The sequence below is a fragment of the Hetaerina americana genome, unplaced genomic scaffold (assembly GCF_022747635.1).
Source record: "Hetaerina americana unplaced genomic scaffold, ioHetAmer1.1.p SCAF_15, whole genome shotgun sequence".
NCBI classification, from domain to species: domain Eukaryota; kingdom Metazoa; phylum Arthropoda; class Insecta; order Odonata; family Calopterygidae; genus Hetaerina; species Hetaerina americana.
This window is the reverse complement of record NW_027286625.1, coordinates 5,859,758-5,882,622: the sequence shown is the minus strand read 5'-3', so window position 1 is coordinate 5,882,622 and position 22,865 is coordinate 5,859,758. Positions and strand designations below refer to the sequence as shown.

The following is a 22,865-nucleotide window of genomic DNA, read 5'->3' as shown; positions in this document are numbered from 1 at the left end:
ACCAAATATTACTTTTCGCCACTAGACCTTTTCGTTCTACCACCACTGCCAATCTACGGAAAACATTAGTACAAAGATATCCAAAGTATGGAAATAATTTTTAAGAATAATTATTTTACCGAAGGAGATTAAAATATTATTTGCCGTGCAATATTTTTGCAAGCGCATTGTTTTTAGTACCTTGCTTGTAAGGGACGCTATATGTCGTATAAATGTAAACTAAGGCTGAATCATGATAAAATTTTAGTTTTTTCCTATAAGACAAAAAAAAGTCTGGGGTAAGTGGGAAAACTTATTCATGAGAGTTTTCCTCTACGACGCTTGGAAAACAATATGATATACTACTCGAACTCGGCTCTAAGGCTACTAAAGGCCCTGCAATAATTTCTTACCTAGTGATTCCTAGTTTCAGTTGCAATTTTGTTGTTGAAACTGTCGCGTTAAGGTTGAAGCTCGTGCCGCTAGTTTATTAACGGGTCGAAAACTACTAAACTCCTCATATTATCAAAAGGCGTTTATAAAAGGTTAACCCAGACACTGTTAGGCTCGGATCATTTTTAATAAAAGGGAAGGGACATGGTGGCTTAGTGAGTTGAGTGTTCAGCTACTGACCAGAACCTTGTTCTAATCAAATAACTCTGGACATCCTCCGCTTCACCTGAGCTGTGTAGTTTTTCGGAAACCATATTTTCCTGAGGACCTCGCGTTTTACAGGCAGTTCCCACATCCTAATATGCCTTATCTTCACATATCAAATCAACTTTCGGAGTGATTACTGCTATTGTCTCGATGCTATGAAATGTACCGTGTGCTCCCAAATAGTGTGAATGAGTGTATTTCGCTAAAAAAATGGGAATTCATCATGAAACACCGAATCCAGTCGTTTGGCTACAAACACCGAATCATTCAGATGCTCGGCTGAAAACCCCCCTGCATACACTTCGTTCCAAATCAAGACATATTTCTTCCATTCCATATTCTTTCTGATATATGTACTTTAAAAAAATTATGAATCCAAATCTACAACTTCGCAAAGTAAGAAAGGAATTGTTGATTTAAGATAATGTCGCAAAAATATACAGGGGTGATGTGATTTTAGTCTTTTCTGAAGGTAGTACGTTTCGGAAGTTGTTTATTTTGCGCCTGGATGAATCGACAGATTTAGGAGACTTAAGTAAAGTAATAAACATGTCTATCGATGTTAATCTTTATGAAAAAATCAAAATACAATATCTTCGATTGACTGATCCCTTTCGTCAGAATTGTTCGAGAGACGTTCGAAGCGTGTTAGACAAGGCCGGCCGAGGCAAGACTAAGAACACAGTCCCCTCTCTCTCTCGACTCCTCCGCAGCAACCGACCGGGTAATCTTCCACAAACGCCCCCTGCCCGTTAGATCCGTCCACTCGCGGCCCCCGAACCACGGCCGAGTCCTCCCCGTCGCAGCCCGATTCGCCGCCGCGGACGCCTCCTCGGACTGGCCGGGGGTACCCATCACTCACCCTTCTCACCTCCTCTTGCGCTGTCGGTCGAGCTCTTCGGGAGTCTTCCGCTGCCCTCCTCGGAGAATCCGTCGACAGCTCCGGCGATGGACCTCTTCCTCGGCTCTTTGACGCCAAACTCTCTCCTCGGTTGTGTGCTCCTCCCTTTGGTCCGCAGCCGGTGAATATATGGACCCCCCTCCGACGCCGCCCCCCAGTCACTCCCCTCGACCCCTTGTGACTCCCCCACCACCACCGTCACCAACCCCACCGTCAACGTCGACCACCACTCCGGGTGACCTCCTCCCGCTTCCCCTCGCTCTCCCTTCCGTCATCGCCCAGTTACCCCCCCCATCCTCCTAATCCTCATCAGATGCCTTCGGTGCTCCCCTCTCCACGAGTCCACCACTCCTCCTCCGGGCGTATTCCCCTAAGCCTCCGCCTCTGCTCTCCCCACCCAAGTCCGTCCGTCGTAGAGGGAGGGAAGGAGTTTCTGCAACCATTGGGCGCAAACTCGAGTGTAACCGTCCGGAAAGGTGGAGAGCGATCCTCCGGGGCAGGTCGCGAGGGGGTGGAGGTGGCGGCGGAGGTGGCGACGCGTTTTTATCGGGCGTGGGGAGAGTGCGAGGGGAGGAGGGGCGTGAGGAGGAGAACGCGCGTAGGCGGTACCGGAGGGAGAGTGGGCTCGCGTCGGGGTTTCGCGAATCCTTTCGCAGCGGATGGCCTTTCTCGAGTTATGATTTCGAATCAAAATTTGCCGGTTTCCTCTCTCTTGGGGAGTTCTTTATTCGTTCGGACTGTGAAATATGTACGGGGAATGTCTTTCTCTCTGGGGCGGATCTCGGGTCTTCTCAGAATGGTGGACGCCGCTTGTGGATTTATATGAGTTCATAGATTAGGGCAAGAGAACGGATTGTATACTTGTGCACCAGAGTGAAGTTTTTCGTGCGAACTCATGACCCAAACTATGTCTCCTATTTTGATGGAAAATTATCTTTTCGAGTATCCCATGACCGCTGCATTTAGTTGGAATGGAATCACTTTCGTTTTATTTTACCCGTTGGTTTTTATAAGTATAAAAATTCCTGTTTGATTTTATTATTTTTCTTTATAGAGGAAATTGTAGCGTGTAAGTGACCTATGAGTGGTGCAATATGACCAAAGTTATAGACTTATTATTAGGTAATTTACCGGTTAAGGTAGGGTTTTGGATGTACATAATTACTAATTAAAAAATTTGTGACCCCTAGCAAAACACAACATCCTACTCTACTTCAGCTCTGAGTACTTTCTTCCTCCCTTCATCCCGTCCAACATCCCTATCCTGTTCCTTCCCTTTCCTCGTTTTCCTAACATTCTCCCCTCAATTACAGTCTTCAACATCCCGCTGCCGGTCAATACCCCCTTCATCCAATTTTACTTGTAGACTAATCCATCCAAATTAAATACCACTAATATGACGTGTAATAATAACCCACTGCATTTAGTCTGAATTTATCTTTATTCTGACGAACGTACGTTTTTGCGGAGTTGAAACTTATGCATTTAGGGATAAGCATAAACATCGACTGAATAAGGTTTGCCTTGGATATTTGAGCTTTTGTGTTAAAATTGGAGTCATACCTGTAGGTTGAGGAATGAGTTAGTCGTAAAAGTATGCAGATTAGATGCATCGATCGTAATCGGTGTGAAAAAAGCGTGCTTTACCGATGTCGTCTAATTGAGAAAATAGATGAGATACGAATCATCAAACAGATTTTTATGGGAGAGGAGGGAATGATTTCAGAACATGCAGTAGTCCGTGAAAGCCACGAGTGAATGTTGTCAAAGAGAGTATCTTAGCCGGTGAATTTTATAATTCTAGGAACAAAAGTGCATAGATATATGATTATGATACTTTTATGATCATGCGATGTGCAATAGTTTAACAATTTAATTGCTTACAACTTTCTTATTTGTGGCGCTCTTTTTGGAACTGTAGATATCACGTATGATGGAGAAGTGATCACGGCATTTGTACAATTATTATATAATTTATACTCTCTGGGGTATACTTATACTGTCAACCCGAAGTGACTCGGAAACCCCAGTAAAGTGTAGCTATTGCACTATCGTCTCGGATGTCGCGAAAAATCAGGGAGATTCGTGTAAAAAATTGTGTTTTTACGATAAAATTACTAAAATGTGCACGCCTTTAGATAATTCTGAGAAATCTAATTGGCTAGATCGTTTTGTATTCAAAACCCTGCAAATCCAGGGAATTTAATGGTATTCTATGTGAGATACATGTCTTCTACACGCACTTTTTAATGTAGATTTCCTTAAAAACATTTCTCTGTTGACAATTTTCAGTTGAAACAAATATTATTTCATATGTTTTTAAAATATTTGCTATTTGGTATTTTGCTATTCGTATTTTTAAGAAGTTATTTTCCTGATATTTCTCTGTTTCCAAATCCGCCCATCATAAATGGTTTATAATGCAGCGAGAATGAATGCAGGAGCATCAAGTTCAAAGGTCTCCTAATTTTTCTGATAAACGTATTACATCAGGACAATGAAACCTCTGTTACTTCTCAACATAATATCCCTGTAGACGTACACATTTTTCACAAAGTTAACACCTACAAGATACCCCGCAAGCCGCCGCAAGGGCGTGTGGCGGGGAATGTTAGGTCACCAACCGTAAAAGAGAACGTCCACGCTATGATTTCATGTCCTCCGAGAACGCTTATATTGGCGGCTCCCTTTTTCTCGCTCTGGAAAATTGCTGATGTACCGTGGCCGTAACTTCTTGGGTTCGTTGTTAGACGACTTTCGACCTTCTTTGAACTGACGCGCCCACGAACGCAAACTTCTCACGCCAATCACATCACACTCGCATGTCTCAATTCACGATAAACTTGGGCTGATTTTATGCCACCCATGGGGAGAAAATGGGTGTGTACAAGATTTTCTAGTAGACGTTTTAAACGAAGCCATTTTAAGTATCAACGCGCTTCTCAATCTGGCAGATTGAATTTTTGGATTGCACTGAATGTGGCAAGTTTTACGAAACTCTTACCAGGATCACTAAACTTTTTGGCTAACCGGGAGAAGAGACTAGGGAGTTTCAAGAAGTGAAGACGCCGTGATTGGAATAGGGATTATCATTTGGTCGACATTTTTTCCACGAGGTCCGTCTCTTCTAGTCCAGTCGGCTCCAGATAATGTTGAATACCTTCCTCTGCTCGTGTAAACGTGAATGTCAGTTAACCATTGAATCTTGGCTAGACGATGCTGTAGTGTGTTCAGTTTCTATATATTGCGTTTGATTTCTACAGCTTAACTTCCATTCTTTTTCGAACTCCGATACTCTTACCCAATCGTTTCTAAACCAATGATAATAATAAAAATGCTATAAATAAATCGAACTTCGAACCGTAAGTTCATTTTAATTTGTTGAACCTGCGAGTATCAACCGGCGTGATCGGTGACTACGGTTTGCGACAATATGAAATTTCATATGTTAATTTTCTTAGTTCTTACTTGATGGTGAAAAGTTGTTACCAGGATTACCTTAATGGATTAAATACGGGTGAGTGTTGGGAAGCAGTGGGGAATCTCAATTTTCCCTCTCGGGCTCGGTCACAAGCCTACCAAAAATTTCGCTGAAGAAATATCGAATAGCTTTGATGTTATTTTAACTAATTTAAATTGTATTTTAATATAAATCTAAATCAATAACTTCTGTTCAGTGGCCGCAGTAATATGGATTGATATTTTGCGTCTTCGCAGATAAAAAATGTATGGATTTACACGAGTTTTTATTATTTGTACAGTCGGCTGTAGCTGGTGCAAATATACGAAAAACTGAGACTTAGTTTCTTTGGGGATGCAAAATAATGTGAAATGCAGTGACGTAGCTGGAGGACGCTTGGCAGATTGGTGATTGGAAATGGTTGTCGAATCTGGAAGAATTTTTTTTGCTGAAAAAATTCGGTGGCTTCAGTCTTCGGAATAAGAAATAGAATAGTGAAACTCAAGCGTGACTTAATGGATTGCGAAATTCAAAATAAAATGAAGACAGTCACTTTGCTGCTGCAGCAGTGCAACACTGACGACCTTCCAGTCGGCAAAGATGAACGATGCCCTAAAGATGTTCATGTAGTCATTTGTGTTAGCAATGCAATGATAGAGTTTCGTTAATATATTAAAAGAATAACCCATTTTTTGTTATGTGCTTCAGTATATGAGTGGTGTTAGTTCACCAGGCGAATTACTGGTGACCTACAGCCACATGCCCTCGTTTTGCCTTGCGGGGTAAGATGTAGATGTAATTTTTAAAGTTTTGTTCACTTCACTTTAACGCATCCGGCTGTTTTGTATTTTATAATTTTCTCGGAATGGTTTTTTAAAACAGAAACCCATAATTATTACAATGCGCTCTCAAATAATTTGCGACCGTTGGTTTAAAATTAATATGACCAAGAATCAGTTGATTCACAATCCAAATTCGAATATTACGAAATACAATAAAGGGAATCCAGAAGGGTCATTTCAAAACATACCCATTTCAATAAATTCAATGCGTACATTTCCTTTAAAATATGAAGATGAGTTTGCATTACAATAAATTATATGTTCCTGTTTTAAAGATACCATCCAAGAGATCCAATCGCGAACAATTTGGGTGTTATTTCGCACGATTTCCTGCATGATCCTTGGAGAAGGGTTGCGTTGTTTCGTCCTTAAGTTCCCGTTTTCAATGAAATCCACCGTTTCCATTGCACTTTGAGGGTTAACCTCTCACCAAGGACGTGACACATACAACCAAGGGTGCTCCAGGGCTCGGAGATCGTTAAGCTCCGCCGCGGACCCTTGTCATAAGGGCGCAAGCTCACATGTATACACACACACACACACATTCGCCACAACATGCACGCAGACCGAGGTGTTTTCATAGGCTCAACGTAACTTGTACACGTTGTGCAAAAGTTAGTCGTACGCCAATTTGATATGTATGGAAGAAACATATTTTTTCGTCCTGAGGGTTTTCTTTTCGCTATTGTAATTCCAGGATGTTCACCAAAATTACAACCTCAATGTCCGGCATTTTATGAATGGCGACTGAAGGATTTCCTTGCTTTGATATACAATCAGTATCTGGTGGATCCAGTGTAGTTTTTTTTAGCTCGAGTTTTAGGAATTTACTAATCCCTTCCCGAATTTTAAGTCGATTTATTTCCTATCGAACGCGTGCCTTGAATTAAAGTTAGGAAGATATCGGCGTATGTTGGATACGTATGCTTCTTTTTATTTATTGTCATGTAGTCATGATAAAAGCGACTTCGGGTTTCTGAAACCAACTCTCTTACTCCTATTCCTACTCAATTTTGCAAGAACGGGGTGCTTCAAACATTTGTTTAAATTAGGATGTCGAGTATTATTTTTGGTGTAGTTTTTTGTGATACTTAAGTTTTGGGATATCATAGTGATTGAGATGCGAAAAATTCGTTTTTGCTTTGAGAAATTTGAGTACATTTGTATGTCTACTAAATAATAATATGATACGAAATTCATGCCCTACTTCAAAAAGCATATTAATTCCAAACCAGGATAGGAACAGAGGAAGCTAAATATTTATTGCAAAATTTTTTTCTATGATATGTTGCTAGGTTAGGTTCTACTTCAAACTGTCTTTTTTGGGGTGTGCATAGAGGCTAAGTCATGATTTTAATTTCATCGTAAAAATGTTTGCACTGTTTCCTGTTTGGATCGATTATACGCAGGTCGTACAATAAGTCTTTGGGAAGAAAATAGAAAAAAAACGAAGTATTTTGGTAGATTTTTATATATATATGTGTTGGCGATGATCCCCTCGTTCGACTTGAATCGTTTTCCACCGAGTCATTTTTTCCAGTTTGGAAATAAAAATTATTCATTGGGGGCCAAATCTGGTGTATACGGTGGATGTTATAATGATTTGAACTTCGATTCCTCGATTTTCGCCATCGAAATGCACAGCAGGGCACCCGTTCATTGTCTTGATACAAGAGAATTATTTTCTTTGCCAAATAAGGACGTTTCTTTGTTAATATATTCGCTCAGCCGGTGCAATAGCCACGCCTCTCTAGGTGTACTCTCCATTTGTCGTTTGTCTTATTTTGCTAGTAATCGATGTACGAGCGTAGACCTGGGTTCAAATCCTGGAGGCAACAAATGTTTTTCAGTGTTATCCCTATCCCTACTTGAGGTGCTTTGTGGAGGGCATTTTGAGTGAGTACGCCGTCCGTCGGATGGGACGTTAAACTGTGGACCCCTTGGCGCCTTTCGAAAAAAGTAGGCTAATGCCGACGCCGGGTTTCTCTCCACCCTTGATCCTTTCCTGTCCATCCCATATGTCGCAAATGACCTCAGCTGTCGGTCGCCTCCCCTAAAAACTACTACTATGAAGCCCCGCGAAAATAGATCATTCGTTTTGGTTGCATATATGATAGAGCCGCCAGTCTGTTATTTTGCCTTTCACATATTCGGATGAAGTATGATCAATATTTTGAAAATTTATGAACATTTTTTAAGGTGACCAATGGTATATATACGAGGTAGGTGTTTGTTCATGTAATACCACAAATTTGAGCCAGTAACCATCGAATACAGGTGTTTGTCATTGGTAATGACTTAGTGAAGTCAATCTAAGGGATCACATAGCCATGTTTCAATGAAATACGAATATGAATACGTAAGAGAGGTACAAAACAGCTGTTTCCTCGCCAAGAATAATCAATTATTTTAATTAAAATATATAATGACGAATTGCCTAAACAAATTACTATTTTCAAATAATAACAATATAATCATCAATTTTATAAACTCAAAGGACGATTTTTATAGACAAGGGTAGAGTTCACACAGAACTAAGGCCTTGAGGCATGCGGATTGCACAAATTCAGGGTCAGTTCCTTTCCCCGTGCCATCAGTCGCTTTGACCAGAAAATTGCATCGCTTGGATTCAACTGGAATTTTCCTAAGGTATCACATTGGATTTGAACCCTCACGCTACAGTCAATAGCTCAACGCTCTATCCAGTAGCCTACTATTTCCCTCCTCCCTACAATAGTTTGCTTAGTGGCGAATAATGAGATGAGAGTGTGTGATGACAAAACGAATCATGGCTTACAAGGGGATGAAGGCAAAAGTTATACGGAATTTCCTGCCGAAAATTCGGACTCTCATTTCTATTAAGACTAGGCCGTCGTTTTAGAAATACTCGATAAGTGCACAGTTTGCTACGTCCTTTAGTCCTATGGATCAGACAAATGTGAATAAATTTCAGTTTATGATGATAGACTATTTGTAGATCATTTTAGGGATAGTCCCAGGTGTGTTTTGCGTAATTTCGTAAATTATTTTACTAGTGGTTATTTACCAGCTAATTAATTTGAATGTGCCGGCAATGAACGTAAAATGTTGCTGTCATTGCTGCATCAGTGTGCTTAAAGTAGTAATAATGTCTGAATTAAAACAAATAAATTCCCAAACTCTGTCCACGTGCTGCATTGCATATCCTGATAGAAGGCCAATGAGGCTGATGGAATATTTCATATCGCCAATAATGAGACACCATGTTTTTGCGCTTCAAAACCATTCCTCGTTTAGTCTCGTATTATCCGGTGTTTAGTTAATCCTTCAATTTGTTCTTAGGGTGAAGGAGTGAGACAAAAATGAGATTGTCCACTTCGAAATTAATGGAATGTTAATGGGTAAATCTTCGCGGACGAACTATATTTGAAATTTTCGAGATTGTCAATTTCAAAGGAAAATGGGCTTGGAGCTTCAGTCTCTTATCTTATTGCGATAAACATTAACCCCACTGCTGCCATCGTGAGAGAAGACCATCGAATAAAGTTAACAGCAATATCAAAAATGTTTAAAATTTCATTGGTAACACTGAGCTAAGTTAAGTTAGTTACAGAAAAATTGCGCATGACACGTGTTTGGGCGCGGTCGTTTCCGCGAAATCGTGATTATCTTGCGAAAATCAATCGAGTTTTCTTTATCCTCCATGTAGTTCAGATCAAGCCATATGTGGCTTATTCTACGCCTCAATGTGAAGAATTGCAAAAAACATCTTATTGGAAAGCGTTTTTCATGAGAAAACGGCGTAGGTAAATTGAACCTGTTCCAGCTTGCAACGGTTGCTGCCGATGAAATACTTTAGCCAATTCAATAAAACATATAGCACATGTACATTAAACTTAAAGCTAACAATGTTTCATAAAGTAGAGATTCTGCGTAATATAATATGCGAATAAAAAATCATAATCTCTATTATCGATTAGCCCTAGTGAAATTTTAATTTGTCTAGAACGATAGATGTAAATCTACAAAATATAGCATAGTAGGGGTAAACAAATGTGATATACAATTCAACGAGAGGGTGAGAGTTTATGAAGTGAGACGCAGTGAGATATTTCAAAAATGCCACGCCGTTGACAGTTGGACAGTGTCGTGATCGTTCCTTTAGATGTGTTGCGATAGGTAACTTCCCCACACTCTATCCTGAAGAGGCCAGCTATCTTATTACCGCGCAACTCTCGTCCAGAGAGTCGCATGCCATCGCGCAAAATGACACGAATGTCACTAATTTTCAAAAGATCACTCCAATCGACTGGGAAAGTGGGATTGAGCAATGAAAACAAAGTCAAAAGAGGCTAAAAAGCTTTATTATCATTCTTTGTCAAAGAAAGCGAGCGGTTTGAGCTCGCGGGGCTCGACGGCCTCCGACAATTGGTCATGGTGTACGTTGTTGGTGAAATTTTGAGGGCTAGTTGGTGACGGGCACCACCTCCTCGCGCTCAAAGGCGCACCCTGGGTTCCCTCGCTCCCGTTACGACGTCCTCCGCCTGCCCTCGCCTCCTTTTGCCCCTCGCCGCCCAGAACACATCCTCCTCGCCGCCCCCGGCGTCCTCTGACTCGGTGCCGCCGCTCCCCGCGATTATCTTCGCCACGAGCGCCTTGACTCGGTCCTTGCCGTAGCCCCTCTTCAAATCCACTCCTCCCTTGACCTGGCCGCAGCACCGGCGGCCCCGCTGCTCCCACCCGTATGGCCCCTCTTCTTCCTCCGCGGTCACCCTCTGCGGTAGCGCCCACCTCGGCCCGTACGGCCTGAGGATTATGGGGTCGGTGGGTCCCTGCTGAACTTCCGGCACCTCTTCCGGTTCGCCCAGATGGAAGCGGTGTCCTTTTGCAGCCCAGATGGCGTCTTCCTCGTCGTCCGCGGAAGGTATTAGGTTCCCATGGGCTCTCTTGGCTCGCCTGCTCTGAGAGGCGCCCGCGAGATCTTCTGGTCTCATCTCCTGCGGGGAGAAATGTTAACCCTTAGTCCATGAGGTTAATGGAAAACGGGATTAATACAGAAATGTTTGAGGCAAAGGCTTCGGACGAGAAGGAGATTTTTGCGTTCCCATTTCTATTCCATTTGTCAAATAGGATCAGTTTATGATGTGTTTATTAGTGCGAAAGTGACTTGTGTCAATTCACTCTCTACTCTTCAATCGAAAAGATCGGTAATATACGCTTAGGACGTCGTTAACAGCAGGTCTAATCCGATTGTTATCGAGTAAATAGGCCTCCATTGCTGCATTTATCGATTAACGCTCAAACTTATGTTATGAAATGCAAATGAATCTGCGACTTTTCTAATATTATCCATCTAAATAACAGTACCCGCCCCAACAGATTTTATAACCCGATTTTATGCATTAATTTTCTTTCCTTTGACAAATGCACTACTAATTATGTCTGTCCCAAGTGGGAATCATCCCTGTTTCACACCTTTCCTGCGTCAAAAAGACAGGGAGGGAAGGAAAGGTGAGTCAGTATTGAAATATAATGCTTTCAGTGGAGGATTCGTCTACATAATACCCCGCAAACCGCCGCAAAGTCGTATGGCGGGGGATTTCTAGATTGGAAACAGCTCACGATTCAGTTTGCAATGAAAAATGGCCATCAATGGGTTATTTTCTCGTAATAAGGATTATGCTGTTTGATCTTTACCAGAGTGATACATGATTTTCGTGAAACGCGATCACTTTTCAAGCAAAGTTTTTTTATCTTCGCGCTCACTGTCTAAGGGGCCTTTGAGATTTTCCATGCGATCACCTTGAATGAAGCATGACTGCTTAATCAAAACCAGAGCAGAACTTCACCAAGGAAGGTTTGGGGTTATGCCTTGGATCTAAGAATAAAGTGAGATTAAGGGGGCATGACAAAGTGAATGCCTCGTGATGGCATCATTTGCTCCTTCCCCTCTCGGGGTAGGCACCTACCTGTGCGGGAGAGGCCAATTCCCCTTTGTGTTCGCTGTCCGAGTCTTTGGGTGCAGTCGCAGCCGCGCCGGCGATGATCAGCACCACGAGGGCCAATGTCAGCCCACTGATGAGAACCATATCGAGGGAGAGGTGTCCTGAAAATAGTGTATAAAACTAAATTTTACTCTCTACAGCGTACCATAGCAAAGGGTATTTAAGTCACACGTCGTCCGGGGAAATTTGGAGTTTGGTCATCAGTTATTGATGACGCTCTGGTATCTTTGTACACTCTAGTAATTTGAATTGTTGTATCCATTGGTATCCACTGACGTGGTCGCAAGTTCATGCATAGGGAAGAGGTTTCACGGTATCATTTTGAACGACAGTCTATTTTCCTTTTCTTGCCGTGTTCGTTTCGCTTACCGATGCATCTTGAGGTCTTAACTATTATCAACTTTAACTCTTGTTTTCCAAAGAATTATGATTCTTCTTGTTCGTTCATAACAATGTTTCGTCCATCGGATATCTTTTAAGGAGAATGTTACTTATATGAGCGGTAAGTACTGTTGGTAATACTACTTTCTGAAATAGAAGAATCATGGAAGTATTAAAATAAATTGATTTTTATACTGTGCAAACTAAACACATGTTGTACTGTATTCTTAGCTACGAGAAAATAGTGCTAGGCTTTTCTTGCTAGCTTTTTCGCTTATTCTACGAAAAAATATCCACTTGTTTTTAAATTTTTTCGTATGGCAGTTCTTTACGAAGTAATTGCACTTTTACCTTTATCCGCACTGAAAATACGGCTTCAAAAACAAATGGAAAAACAAGTGAAGTGGAAGTGCAAAAGGGAACGAATTTCTATAATGGACCCATCAATAAGATACGGTTTAAAGAAGTTCGTTCTTATGTGACTGTTAGGAATCAGAATGTAAATTCATTATTTTAAATGGTTTTCCCATGGTAAGTGTGCATATTATTGCGATATTATTAGCACAAATGTACGGGTTGCATATCAAATTGACCCGTTTTACAATAGCTTGCGTTTTAACTCAAACAATATTTTTGTTCGTGACAGTGTTTTCTTGCGAACTTGAAATACTTGCGCTTGTCATACTGCTCACCTTAAATTGTCTTGTTAAATCCACGGGTATTCTGCAGTTACCGACCGCAGGTTATGACTAATCTGTCCTGTTATGGTGTACATTTTCTTAAGAGCTGACCTCGGAGGTTCGGTCGGTTGAAATCCGAAGGTCAGAACTTCAAATCCTGTCTCAAGCATGCATGTTACGTTGTGATGGAGTACTGCTATGGCAAAAAAAAGAGCTCAGCAGTCGAGCAAATTGTGATGACATTTACTCTTTTTACTGCCTCAGTACTTTTTTTTCAATCGCATATCGTGTCCCTTCTGGAAGTTATATTTTAAGTTTTATTTAAACCTCTAGTTCCCTCATACACTTTACAGCCCAAACGTTTGTTCTATATACCTTCCCTCCGAGCGGCAGCCTTCCATTCTTTACTGTTACATATTTTCCTCTCAATGACTTTTTCCGTGGGAGTTCTTATCGTAATACCCATTGGGATCCGCTCTTATTGTTTTGACGAAAGCACTGTGAGGTCACTTAATGTATTTTTTCTAAGGCCAACACGGAATTCTACGAGATCAACAGGCTGTCGAGCAAACGCGAATATCATGAATGAAAACTTTTTCAGCGAAGAGAATACGCCTCCCGCAGACAGACGTTTTTACGTGAAATTTTGCTGGGAGATTTAACCTGTTTTGCGTGGCTCTTAATGGATGCGTCGCGACCGTAGGGGTGCGCCCGCGGAAGCCCGCCGCCCCCGACCGCCTCACTCACCTTAGCACTCGGGAAGACGGTTCTCTGTGGATGTCGGCCTCCGGAAGGGCCGAGCGTGGATGTGAGGAATCGCTGAAGTCCCTGGTACCAGGAGGGATACTGAAAAACCCTCTTATCTCTGCCTCTCGACGTCGTTCCTTCTCCACGAATCGTCCTCCGGGTGATAAAAGCGGACCTTCTTTCAAGACGGAGCTTTGCGCCCGCTGTGACTCAACTGGGACGAGGAGGCCCAATATAAGGAGTTGTGGTCTGCACCCTCCCCCCCTTCGTACCCCCAACAACTATGGGGGAAGGTGTTCCAAGGAACCAAGGGTGGGGAGAATAAGATCGTGATCGTGGTCCAAGGTACAGGTGAGTATGGGGGTGGGGGAATTGGGGGGGACTACCTACGCGAGACCGGCTTGGCCTCCTTCACGGAGAGCGGTCACCTGTCCGTCTTGGGCCAGTCAGCTACGGTGGCCCCAACGTGGGTGTGGGGGTTTGATAAGGGGGGAGGGGGGCGGCGACGGAGCAGAGAGCTGAGTTCCGTAGGTGGAATCCAATTACAGGGACCGCGGTGTCCCCATGGGTTACTTGTTATCGTTTTCTGTTTCCAGTCTCTCGTATTCCGTTCTCTTCCTCGTCCTCGTCCCTTCTTTACCATCTTGAGGGGAACTTCATTGGTTTTTTTCTCTATTTTTTTCTCATTTTGCCTTCCTCCTCCCTCTTTTCCCGCCTTTTGTTTACCCTGTGAAGTGTTATTCCTCCCCACGGTTGTATCTTTCGTTCGTATGTGCTTCTTAGCTGTTGTATGAACGTTTACAGCCCCAAATTGGTGCCGTTGGCGGGCTAATAATGGGTTTTCGTCAAAGCCAGATATAAAATATTTCAAAATTAGGGATAAAATGATTAGGTTGAATTAATAATTGTGAGCAGCGGCTCATCTTCCTCACCGATAATTATGAATTACTTGTCATAGGTTCTGGTGCAATCCCCTGTCTACAGCGCACGAATTTGCTTCATTTTTTAGTGCATCATGGATCATATTGACTCGTAAGCCTGGTTTCGGTACCACCAACTTCGAGGTTGTGGTAGAATTGATATCGCTAATTCCCAAGGGTGTTATGAACCCTTATACTCCTCATCTAGCCTACGACCGCTCAACGAATTGTGTTTTAAAATAACTGAAAATTTATTTTGATTATTGAAAACAATCACGTTAGTGTATAGATGAAGATTTTTTTCATCTTAGAATGAGGAAAGCTATGAATATCGTGGTCAAGTCACTAACGAAATTTTTAATCAAAATTAACAATTGAATTACGTTGTTACCTAAAACCTGCTTTTCCTTCTTCTTTTTCAATAGTATGATTCACCTAGATGTGGTTAAAGTCCTTCAACATTTTGATGGCTATTTAGATCATGAATTCTTTCATTATGTTTGTTATTATCAATGAGCTCGCCTTAAGCATTATTACGTTTGTGATTTCACCATTACTTCAGCACAAAGGTAGTTTTGTTTTATTTCGCTTTTTCTCGACTTGTGATCGGTGAAGTTCGCCGTCATTAAAGGGGGTATTTTTTTATTTCGCCGAGATGTTTTGCATGACAATTTAAACTTTCGTAGGGAATGTTTTCGTAAACATTTCAAGCGTAAACGTGTGAATGTGGTTTATCTAACTCCTCAATTTGTGAGACTTTAGAAAAGTTTAAACAATGACTGTTATATTTTAGTCTAATTTCTTCGATACTGTCACGCATTATGTCGATTACCTGTCGGAAACTGTCGCGAACTTTGGTATTCATGTCCTTCCATAGCAATTGTATCCGCCAAAGGTGACTGGAATCCATAGAGTGATGTGGATTCATTTCGCTGTTTACTGCCTGCATCCTAACGGTTATATGACCCGTATGGTAGGCACGCACTGCACATTCACTACCTTCCCGGCGGACTGGTTTCGAGGCAATTTTTTACGGAGCATATACGAGTAGTTTACCAAAATTATGACATAAGAAGGTACATCAGCGTATAATTTACACCAATTACCACTAGTTAGGATATTCGTAGTTGCTCTGAATAAATCGAGTAACCTGATGGTATCAAACCAATCTTAAGAGTTCATAACGGTTTTTGATGATGATTACTACCGTTTCTTGACTACCAAAATATATAACGAAAAAAAGCTAGATGCAAAAATTGAAACTTCTTTCTGGTTAGAAAAGTTTAAGTATGTAGCGCTGTTTCTCAGGCAATAAAATGAAGGTCAGCATAGCGTACACACACTGATGGTTTTATAACAATATGTCACACTAGGTACACCCTTATGACTTATTATGGAGCTAAGCATAATTTACAAGGTCTGTCCCAAAATTAGTATGCATAACTTAATTTTCCCGGATAGACGGACGGACGGTCGGCGGTTTCTCTAGCTGAGTTCGAGGGAGGGGAGTCTCAGGAAAGGCTGGAGGCCGGTGGCAGTTGGCTCCCAGCCTTTACGGAGTGCGGATCGTTCGTTTGCGAAACATCTATAAGGTGGCCTCGTCACGCTACGTCATGGACTGGTTATTGAAACAGCGCTACGCCATCAAATTTTGCGTGAAACTATGCAAAATCGGGAAAGGGACTCATGACATGCTCAAGGTAGTCTATAGTGATAACGCCATGGGTAGATTGGATGTTATCGAGTGGCAGAAGTTGTTTCGGGACGGCAGGGAGGATGTTGAAGGTGCTGAAAGTTCAGGACGCCCTTCGACCTCAAAAATTGACGAAAACCTGCAAGAGTGAAGGATTTCTTAGGCAGGGTTCGCAGATTAAGTGTTCGCATTGTTTCTGATAAACTTGGCATTCCTTAAAGTGATGCGCATCAACTTGTGATCGAAAAAATGGGCATGAGAAAGGTGTATGCGAAGTTGGTGCTGCAAGTGCTCTCGGACGAAAAAAAGGAAACTCGCACGCGGATATGCCAAGGGCTTCTCGACCATGCCTCAACCGCCCTACACCCCTGACATTGCCCCACCAGACTTATTCGTCTTCCCCTGCCTCAAATCCGTTCTGAAAGGACGTCACCACGGCTTGGTGGAAGCGTTACAACAGGCGGTTATGAGGGAGCTTAGCAGCATTCCGGGGGACGCCTTCCAGAAGGCGTACGAGGCGTGGAAAACCCGCTGGCAGCGGTGTGTGGAAGCATAATGGAACTAGTTCAAAGAGTTTGAGGGAATTTATCAATTCTTATTCAATTCTGGCAATAATTTTTCTTTTATCGAATCAGTCCTACTACTTTTGAGACAGACCTTATAGGTTTGTGGAAGCCGAGTAAATATAGTATTTCATATCATTTTTTTCCAGGGATCGTGATGTAAAGATTTTATCCAACTTTTTCTTTTTACTTTCCCAAAACCCTCAAGTGCACAAAATTTCCTCTTAGTTCACGTCTTTCATTTCAATTTTGATTAAAAGCGAAGTAATTGTTTTACACGAGCTCTAATTGTCTCTATTTTCTTGGGAAACCAAACAACTCTATTATCTGCGACTCTGCCTCGTACAGTGAGTTCGTGGAACTCGACATTCGGAGGACGCCCGGCTTACTTGGTGTGGAGCGAACTTTCCACCGCCCACGACTAGGAATTGTAACTCAAGGAAACGTTGAATATGTTCTTTCCAAACATCGGATATGCATGTGCGAATCATAATCATTATCGCTTTCAAAGGGAACCGTTCACGATACGAGTGAATCGTGATTGGGTCTGAAAGGATCGTTGGCAGGTTACATACGTATATGCACGTGTTATCGAGCTTGAATGCTTATTTCACTCACGAGAAAACTTGCGTAACCATATGACTGGGTCTGATAGTAGCGACAGTTGTCTGCAATCCAGTGTTGTGAATCTATGATTCAAGCATAATTAGTGAAGGTTTGTGATTGAGAGTCACATTCCATCGAAAGATTTGGGTCTGGATATCGTTTGAACTCCGGCGTCATGGATGGAATAAATAAGCATGTCTAGTAGGTACTCCATCATCCCACATCTCACTCAAAATGCATGGTAAAAGTTTTAGAATTTGGAATTTACGGTGTGATAAGAGGAAATAACTTTTATGAATGGACACAAAAACCAAATATTTCTCTTGTCTCTCCTAACAAAACACAACCCAACATCCTACTCTATATCAGAGTCCCTTCTAATCTCCACATATTTCCTTCATTCCGTCCTACATCCCTATCCTATTCCTGCCCTTTTCCCATTTGCCTAATTCTCCCCTCTATCGGAGTCTTCAACATTACATTGCCAATCAATATGCTTTTCATCCATTTTACCATCTTCTTAGAATTTATCCTAGAAATCGCCTCTCCTCCCAACCCACTTTCTCCTATGTTTTCCTTTCAGTCCACTTCACCTTCTCCGTTCTTCACCACGCCCACATTTCAAAAGCCTCCGACGTACGTTTATCATCTTGCTTAAATTACCAATATTCCTGGCCGTACATAACTACGCTCCACGTCAAAGTCTTAAGGAGCCTTTTCTTAGCATCCTTAGTCAGCGTTTCTATTATCTATTCTCTCTTCAATGAAAATGTGATTCGTGTGGTTGGAGAAAAAACTCATTCGCGTGTCATCACCAACAAGCAACGGTCAGAAACACTTGTTTGGTTATCTTTGAGCAGTCTGAAGACCTTAGTCGTATATTGTGCCATCACTGATTGCGATATCCAGTTGTGATAATATTCCGAAATTCAGGAGCCAGATTCAGGATGGTTTCCGTAACTTTCTCAATTCATATTATTAATAAACAGTCAGTTTTTTTAATGACTGCCCTTTCCCCAGCATTACTATCACTGGTTATATCTGTGCTGCATTTTATTCATAAGCCATACTGAGTTTATCCTTAATTATTTTTACAAATAATGCATTTGTTGAGTCAAATTTAAACGATTTACCTTTAACGAAAACAAAATTTCACTGCAATTGCCCCCAATACTCCATTAACAAGCCATTTGCTGAGGAGGATGCTTGCTTTTTCAATTCCGTTTCTGGATATTTATCTGCAAATTATGAGGGGTATTCCGAAAACTATTGGCAATTGTCAAATAATGCATTTAAAACCTGTATGTGTGTCTGGTGGCAGATGTTCGTTGACCTGGAAGCGTTGTTGCGTGAGATCATCGAATTTGAAGAAGCAAGTGTTACCAGCTAATCGAAGCCAAGGAGATTCGAGGGTTGTGGTATTTATTTTTTCTCAGGCTGTCTCCAGTTGCTCGTGTATTAAAAAAAAAGATTTCCTTGTGGATAATTTTGTTTCAGAAGTGATTTTTATCATTCGCCAAACAAAAATAATAAACAACCCCAAGGTTTCCACCTTAGCTTCACCGTCGGGCTAATTGAAATGAACGGTGCCGCGAATATATTCTGTTTACACATCGCGGTCCACTACGGGTCATCTCCCAAGGGTGGCATCCGTCACAACTCTTCCGATTAGGGCTCCCCTCGCTTTCCCTTGTTCCCGGGGCTAATTGACGGGCACGCGTGTAGTAAAATTCAGACACGTCCCTGCCAGCGTAATGGCCGCGGAATGCTGGAGCGTGCTTGCGCGACCGAAGAGGAAATTACGCGTCCTTTTTTTTTAAATATAAAAACTTTTTTCTCGGCCACAAAGCCCCGGTGACCTCTCATTTCCCTTGGCGCTACCTCATTTTTCCATTTAAATGCTTAGTTTCCACATTATATTTAGTCTCGTCAAGGTTAGAGCTTGTCACCTACCGGTTTCCTCTTCGGTCACGTAAACTTAGAGCGTGTCCTAGGTGATTTCTTCGATTCGAAGGAATATAATTTTGCATTTTAAAGGTGTCTAAGAAGTATAACTCAGTTGAAGTAACTTTGAGATTTAATCAAGCCAACGTTTTGCCTCACGAGACATTCATAATGGATTATTTGGACATGGTTTATAAGGGCTTGAAGGAAACACATATTTGGAAAGTACTTCGGTATTATTATTCATACCCGCATAACCTTCACTTCGTTCCCTTTTGGAATAGGAAAAGTAAGAAATAAAGCAGCTTGCCTTTAAAATAATTTGTGTGAGAATTTAGTAACAATATTGCCTCATATTTTATAATACATTTCCTTTTAATTATTCCCTATGTCCACACTTGTCTTTGCATACTTATTTTGTCTCTGTCACTTTAATAAAGGGCTCTTAAATGACTTTCTGTGCATACAATTCCTAATACTCCTTGAAACAGTTATGGACTATTGAAAATTTCAAATTTGACCAAACTGAATTGAAGTAGTGAGAGCGAATACAGCGGGCAGGTTTAAAGAGTCTATAGAATATTTTCCAGTTTATGCATGTAATTGTTTGAACTTAACGACATACTGTTGAGCTGTGAACTCAAATTAGGGGCGTCTTGTCCGTCGCGCTCAGGGTTAGCAAGTTTTTAACAGATATGAACGTGGCCAGCATTTCTTTGCTCATAATTAAGAAGGTATGATAGCAATTTTCTACTAGATAAAATTTATTGTACGACAGGGTTTCGATGTATTACATCATCTTCAGGTACCAAAATGAAGTCAAGTGCCATCTTATATACAATTTTTTGCATTCCAGGTGGATATGTTAGGAATGGAAGGAGAGGGGAAGGTTGGCCAACCAACCAATAGGATTGCGAAATAAAATGCTTGAAACATGTCAAAAATAGTGCACAAAAGCTCTGAGATCCACTTGGGTGATTCGCCAATCACCGATAGGCAGCAGGAACGGCGTCGGGACGCTTAGGGGTGGCGGGGGGGGGGTGGATGTGGCTGGGAAGGAGGGAGGGGGAGGGATTAGATTACGCCTGGAACTACTCGGTTACTTCGCTCCTCCCGAATTTGGATTCTATTGCACCGGTCGGTTTGATGAAAAAAATATCCTTTCCAATATTTTAATGTTCAAGCATTTCTAGTGTAAATGGGGATCGAATGATTCGCGCAGATGGCAAAGAAACCGTCGTTCCGTATGAAAAAAAGGCATTCTGTGTTCCCTCATAATCTCATCGGCGGGGAATGAAGTTTCCCTCGTTTTCCCTGCTTCGAACTTTTACCTTATTTTATAGACCTAATAAAGAAGCAGGTAGGCCTGTAAAAGGCTGAAATATTTTCCCCTTTCGTATGTGAGTTTTGTAGGTGTAATCGTCCTTGGTCGGCCGTTGTTTTTCTACTGTAGCTTTTAGGGATCCATGTTGCTCTTAAGGGTGTGTACGTGGAGATTTGCCGGTTAATGGTTGTTTTTGATGAAGAATGAGAATTAATTATTTCTTTTAATTTAATAAAGCAGGGTCAGATAAGAATAGGGTCTGTTAGAATGGTAGGAATCCATGAGGCATGTCACTCGCCAAGCCTGAAGTAATAATTTTTGTTCTATTTTTTAACAATAAGAGTCCTTTTGGTATTAGCCAACCAAGAAATGATGCATATATGACGGTCCTTTTCTTTCGGCTTTCGAGGGGTTTTTATAATTCAAACAATTTTTCATTAATATTTGTTCTATTTTGGTTCATTTCATTACTGGGCTATCATAAGTATGTTTGAACTATTCTTGTGGAATTGCTGATGTCATCATTTTAATTTGGTGGTGGTATACTGTGTGTGTCGTGGAAGTGTTGATTTTTGCGAGTTTAGCTTTGTCTTATGAGTGCTAGACAAAGGAAACCAGATTTTCTTCGTAAAAACTGTAATGTTTATCTAATTTCGTTCCTGTCATTTATGAATTATCCATTGACAGCCAAGCGAAACCTGAGTGTGAAACACTAAATATAATTTGAAATTAGCGTCGTATAAAATTTTTAAAAGTACTCTTCAGGTACTGCAATGCCTGGTTATTGATTTGATGTGTGCTAAGTGTAAGTCCTGGTGATATAATTTTACAGTAATGTGTGTTATTCCGTTTTTACAAGATAAAAATGATTTATATATTCTCGGAAGCATTTATATCTACCCGGTTAACGGAACCGGAATGAAACGGAAGGAGTGTGACTTTAATCTCTCCTACGTCTTCTACTCTTAAGGGAAACGATGTTTTTATTTAATTACAGATGTCGATAATCCAAGACTTTGCTTTGAAAATTCATTAACTTAGCTTTAGTAAACTCAATCGCCAATCCCTTCCCAATTAAACCTTAAAGTTATCCAATAGGTCTTGCCGAGGCAATCAGTCGGTGAGGATACCAATATATCCCGGTGTTAATCAAGGACTGAACGGTTCTCTTCCGTTTCTTTCACTGCTATTTTTGTCGAGATTCTTCCGTTCTCTGTACCGGATTTAATTCTTGAATGTAATGGAAGAGTTAACAGAAAATAAAAAATGGCCAAGACTTTACCTTAATGGCATTTTGATTCTTGGAGACGTTTTCAAACATACCTGTGGTTAATTAAACGTTTCATTGCAGTTCGAGGAGTATATTTTTATTTTCAGTTATTGTTGATGATACAAAATGTTCTACTGTGTTAGAACTGTGGGCCGTTTAACATACACCTGGCATTCTATAAATAAGTATTAGATTTCTTTCGGTGATATATTTATCGAGCCGTGTAGGTTCAGAGATGTTGCTCGTAGTTCAGTTTTACTTGAGAGAACATTTCAGTGACCTTCTCTAAATAGCAGGGCAATGACACGCTCATTTACCTATCTTCCAAATTATTGGTAACGCTAATCTACGTAGCATACGTTCTAATTTATTGATAAATTGAATTTAGTTAATTTACGACGAAATGCATCTCTGACACTTCATTATGTCCACCATGCACTTAAAGTTATCTGTCTTCCACTTCTTTCTCGCCCATTTAAACTCTTACCTTCAACCATTTCGACTTGCTTCATATTTCCTTCCGTATTATGTCACCTCGTGATTCCATCCCTGAAGAAGTATTTTCCATCTCATGAGAAACCTGACATCAATTTAATGAAGTTATTAGTCGTAGTAGGCATTCCAAAGTGTAAAAAGAAAGGTTGAAAGTAACCAAAGGTAGCTAGATAACTACTGTGGACGGAACATTTCTTTATATTCAATAGTCATTCATTTACTATCATGGACTTCCATCTTGTACCTGTCAATTTCATGCTTACATGACTTTAGAGATTTGTATCAGAACAAAAACAAATGATCCAGTCGGTCAAACAGTTTGACTCCGTGATTAAAAATTTTGGATTGAATTTTCCAAATTATTTACGTTAGAATCCCGTTAAGACAGCATAGGAATGGTGATTTTTAGGTGAACC

At 41.1% G+C, this 22,865-nt stretch overlaps 2 protein-coding genes across 3 annotated transcripts in view; one reads left to right on the top strand and one right to left on the bottom strand.

Moving 5' to 3' along the window:
• Positions 1-22,865, top strand: part of LOC139686845 (COMM domain-containing protein 4) — a 90,030-nt gene that overhangs the window by 16,639 nt on the left and 50,526 nt on the right. The gene's annotated exons all lie outside the window — the stretch shown is intronic.
• Positions 10,318-13,821, bottom strand: LOC139686880 (uncharacterized). The gene is made up of 3 exons (XM_071583956.1): positions 13,635-13,821; positions 11,791-11,927; positions 10,318-10,818 (listed from the first exon to the last, which is right to left on the bottom strand). Exons 2-3 carry the CDS (start codon positions 11,908-11,910, stop codon positions 10,318-10,320), a joined length of 621 nt encoding a protein of 206 aa, XP_071440057.1. The 5' UTR covers positions 11,911-11,927; positions 13,635-13,821.